Below are 4,344 nucleotides of genomic sequence, written 5' to 3'. Positions count from 1 at the left end.
ATAAATTGGCTAATTAAGCCAAAATCATAACCACAAAGACCATCAAGGCCGGCCACACCAAGAGGAAAAATGGGTAAGCTTAATCCTATAAATAGGCACCTATTCTCACCAAAAAGTCATTCCAATTCTCTTACAAAAAATCACAAATACTCTAAACACTTTTTCTCTCTAAATTCTAACTTTGGCATCAGAGGTTCTTCGGCCAAAGCCCCCCCATTCATCGTGAGCGCGTGAGGCTTTTAGCTTTAACCTAAGGTGTTAATTGTTTTGTAGGAGCAATATTGTCCAAGATCAAGGAGGAGAAAATTCGCATCCACAAATTGGTTTCTTATATTGCGTGGAATGCAGATTGCAATAATGCAATATCTGCTTGCACATTTGTTAGTTTTTCTTGTTCTCTTTTGTTCGGTTAGTGTTAGATCTTGTGTCGTCGTGTATTAGAGGTTGTTTTTAGGTTCAGTTTTCATCCTAGTAGTAAATTGAATTTTTCGAGCCTTATATTTCCAGAAGTAAATTAGTGAACATCTGAGCTCTTTCTAGTTTGAACTCAGGTTTGAAAACATTGAAAACTCAGTATAACCTCTTTGTAGTACTAATTAAATTGTGAAACAAAATTGAAAACTCAATTTGGATTTATTTGTATTTTTATATTTTATGAAGTGTAACCTAACCTAAATAGTCTTACACAAGTAGTCTTACCACGATATAACAGATGGATACTACAAATTGAACAGAAAATTCTTAATAGCATACATAAATTGTTTAAAGTTACACGTGCAAGAGTCTTGATTATAGAAAATATGAAGTACGTACAACATAAAACTGGAATGAGAGATTATGTAACTAAGAATATCTACTAATTGAAGCACTGTTGTGGAATCACGGAACCACTTAGCTGATTGCTTGGGGTAGCGCTTGTAATTGTCATCGAAATCAACGTAATAGAGTCCAACTTGCTAAGACAACCCTATACCCCATTCAAAGTCATCGAACAGAGCCCAGCAAAAGTATCCTTTGACATTTGCTCCATTCTTGCAATAAACAGGATAAGAAATGATTATACATTGAGTCAGTTTTAATTGAATGGGGAAATGCATATAGGTAAGTAGATTGGTGTTTTGTTTCTCCTTTAATGAAATGCATATAGGTCAAGATGCTTTTATGGGGTTGGTGTGAGTGATATGCCACAGAATTAGGCATGTTGAAGGATAAGTTTGTGTTTATGTTTCGAGGCCTACATAAGGTAGCTGCTGCCCAAGTCAATTGGCTCTAAGTACCGTATATATTTTTGTTTTCTTGTTGTTTAATTGAATGGGGAAATGCATATAGGTAAGTGGATTGGTTTTTTGTTTCTCCTTCACTGAAATGCGTATAGGTAAGTGGATTGCTTTTTGGTTTCTCCTTGAATGAAATGCATATAGGTAAGTGGATTGGTTTTTTGTTCCTCCTTTAACGAAATGCTTATAGGTCTAGATGCTTTTATGGTTTAATTGTCTGTTTTATGTTTAACGGTATATATATATATATATATATATATATATATATATATATATATATATATATGGTTCAAATACTTGATTTAGTTATGCGTGGGGTTGGTGTGAGTGATATGCCACATAATTTGGCATGTGACGGGATTTATGTATACTTACTAAACTTTTTTTCTAATTGTGCAGATGTCAAACCCTATTAGAAGTCATAACGTGGTGACGACTGCACCCCGTTCGCCTCCCCCGGCTCATCTGTCAGCTGCCACTGCTCCAACACAAATGGACCACTTGCCAGTTGGTCTCGAGGTCTCCCAGGCATTGGCATCATCAGCCTCATCAATAGCGCTACTTGTTAACACCAGGCATGATCATTACCGCCCTCACACGCCTGACACCATAGGCATCCACTACTGATGCCTCAGGGTCACAACAAGGTAAAGTTTAATAACGCCCTGCACGTTGATAACTGTTTTTTTTTTTCCTATAGTGCCTTGGTGATTTGTCCTTATAGACTATTGTACGTGATATTGGATTGCCTAATGATGCTAGAAGGGTGGTTGTTATTTCTTTGTAGAGAACAACGTGACTCTAAAAAAAATTGTTCAATTTTTCTGCTTAATTCTGAGTTTGACTAGTTTAATTTTGTTCAAAAATTTGAGCTCCAGCTGCTCTAAGTACGATCTTTAGTTATTTAGGTAAGTAGAAGGAAAATGTGTAAAGTGGACATATCTTTGTGCTTTTCAAATGCATATGCTTCCTTGAATTGAAAGTAATTGTTGTTTACTTATGCAAATCGTGGAGTTGGATTATATTTACATTTTGTAATAGTGTATACAATGTTGGCAAAAGTACTAACCTTATAAGGAATACCAAATATGAAATATGATAAGAATTTGGTTAACTTAGTTTTGTAATTTTAGGTTCAGTTTGTTAAGTTATGTTGTTTAAGGATTAAACAGTTATTATATATTGTTTATTGTTGTCATTATTCTGAACCTATTATTAAACAGTTGTGATCATTCTGTTAGATACATATATTGTCTATGTTATTTTCAGGTTTTTGGGAAATGTTTTAATTATTGGGAGGCTATGCCGAAATTTTAGTAGGATTTGTTATTAGTTTTGGGTTAACGTTAATTTCATATTTCTTTGCATCCAAGAAAAACACCCGGGACCTTGTCGCCAGTTAAAGGCGGCGAAGATCACCCAAGTGACCAACGGACGTATCACTATTAGATACGACAAGCGGCATCAAGCTGCACGACATTGGTGACGTCATTCGGACCTATTGCCCTATGCAATGGAAGTCTTGGAAGGTGATGCCAAACAAGGTGAGGACGAAAGGTGCACGTACAGTTGTAGGTAAGTATCCTACCTTTTAATTGTTTTTCCTTCAAATTTTATATATTTATATTACTTAATGTATGTAATTAATTTGTTACATTGCAAATGAACTACAATTTCGAGGACATCAACAACGATATGTTGGCGTACCTCAACAGGCTTTTCTCTAAACGGTACAAGCAATGGAAGAGCGACCTGCACCAATATTTTGAGACGTTTGATGATCCGCACTCTTGAGGAGGGTTACTCGAATGAGTTTGAGGGTCGGGAGGATAATTGGGTATGGCTCTGCAATCATTTTCAAGAGCCCAGTTATGTGGTATTTTTCTATATTCAGTTTAAAATTATTATACTTTTCTTACTAATGTTTATTGATTTTTTTTATATTTCATTTAAATTTGAACTAATACGTTTATTTTTTGTATAACAGAAAAAGGTCAAAGCCAACAAGAGCAATAGGGGCAAGAGACTCTTCTCCACCATTCCGGTTCGAGGCTCTTCTCATATGGGATGGAGGCGCGGCGGCGGGTAATAATAAAGTTTTTCATATTCAATTTTTAATATGTCATTAATATTTTATTTTTTTTCATACTAACATTTTTCTTCTCTTGTTCTATTCAGGGGGGTTCAAAATTCCCGGACATCGATGTCTTTAGTGACGTTTATGTTCAACCCGGGGATGAGTTAACTGAGCCCCTTCATGTAAGTATTCTTCAATTTTAATTATTTTCTTACGCATTCAAGTTTCATGGTTATTATATGAATGTTATAAGTAATATTTGATGTTCACAAACGACGATGATGAAGAAGACGCAGTTGGTTCTTCAGGAGTCCATCTCCCAGCTTCCTCCCGAGACTCATCTCGAGTCTGTGGATCCCCCAGAGGATGCGGGGTTTCAGATCCTTACGGAGACCTTGGATCAGACTCTCGGGCGGAGGCCGAGGACATATTGTAGGGGGATGGGGAATGCCCGGTGGCGAGAACCTATAGCCTCTTCATCATCGCAGTCAAAGAGTCAGGTGATAGCTTTGACAGCAAAGGTGGCCGACCTTAGGACTGAGCTCGCCTTGTATAGGAGCCAGATGTCACAAATTGTACAGGCCTTCAGTCAGTCCGACATTCGTCTCCCGAATCTTCGTCCCCCTGTCGACCTCCGAGCCCCTCTAACCCAAGCATGGCCACACCTTTACCCCTTCGACCTTTGAGCCTAACGACAACCTCAAGACCTTCCAGTCGCCTCCGCATGATGACCACGTAGATTACGCCACATTATTTTCTTAGTTTTTTACTTCCTTACTTTTTAAACATTTTTCTTATACATAGTACATACATTTATATTAATTTAAATATATTATTTTTCTCTTCTTTACATTTTTTAATTGCAATTTAATTTTATTAACAAAAAAATGCAATTTATTTTTATTACAAAATTTATAAAAAAAAAACAGAACGTAAAATTAAATTAAAAAAAATTATTTTTGCACGACGAAAACCTTCGTCTCAGAAAAC

The 4,344-nt window shown here is 36.4% G+C and overlaps 1 protein-coding gene across 1 annotated transcript; it reads left to right on the top strand.

Annotated features, from left to right (window-relative positions):
• The first annotated feature begins 3,279 nt into the window (after nt 1-3,279).
• On the top strand, nt 3,280-4,040 carry LOC126609129 (uncharacterized). Its single transcript, XM_050277131.1, has 3 exons — nt 3,280-3,362; nt 3,456-3,537; nt 3,628-4,040. The coding sequence occupies exons 1-3, from the start codon at nt 3,345-3,347 to the stop codon at nt 4,038-4,040; spliced, it is 513 nt and encodes a 170-aa protein (XP_050133088.1). The 5' UTR covers nt 3,280-3,344.
• The last annotated feature ends 304 nt before the right edge of the window (nt 4,041-4,344 follow it).

Source organism: Malus sylvestris, chromosome 16 (genome assembly GCF_916048215.2).
Source record: "Malus sylvestris chromosome 16, drMalSylv7.2, whole genome shotgun sequence".
In the NCBI taxonomy this organism is placed as follows: domain Eukaryota; kingdom Viridiplantae; phylum Streptophyta; class Magnoliopsida; order Rosales; family Rosaceae; genus Malus; species Malus sylvestris.
This window is presented reverse-complemented; position numbering and strand designations above follow the sequence as displayed.

Bases quoted from the DNA above. Each gene is read 5' to 3' on its own strand.
- LOC126609129 (XM_050277131.1), top strand. The intron at 3,538-3,627 runs TAAGTATTCTTC...GATGTTCACAAA, and splicing joins GTTAACTGAGCCCCTTCATG to CGACGATGATGAAGAAGACG.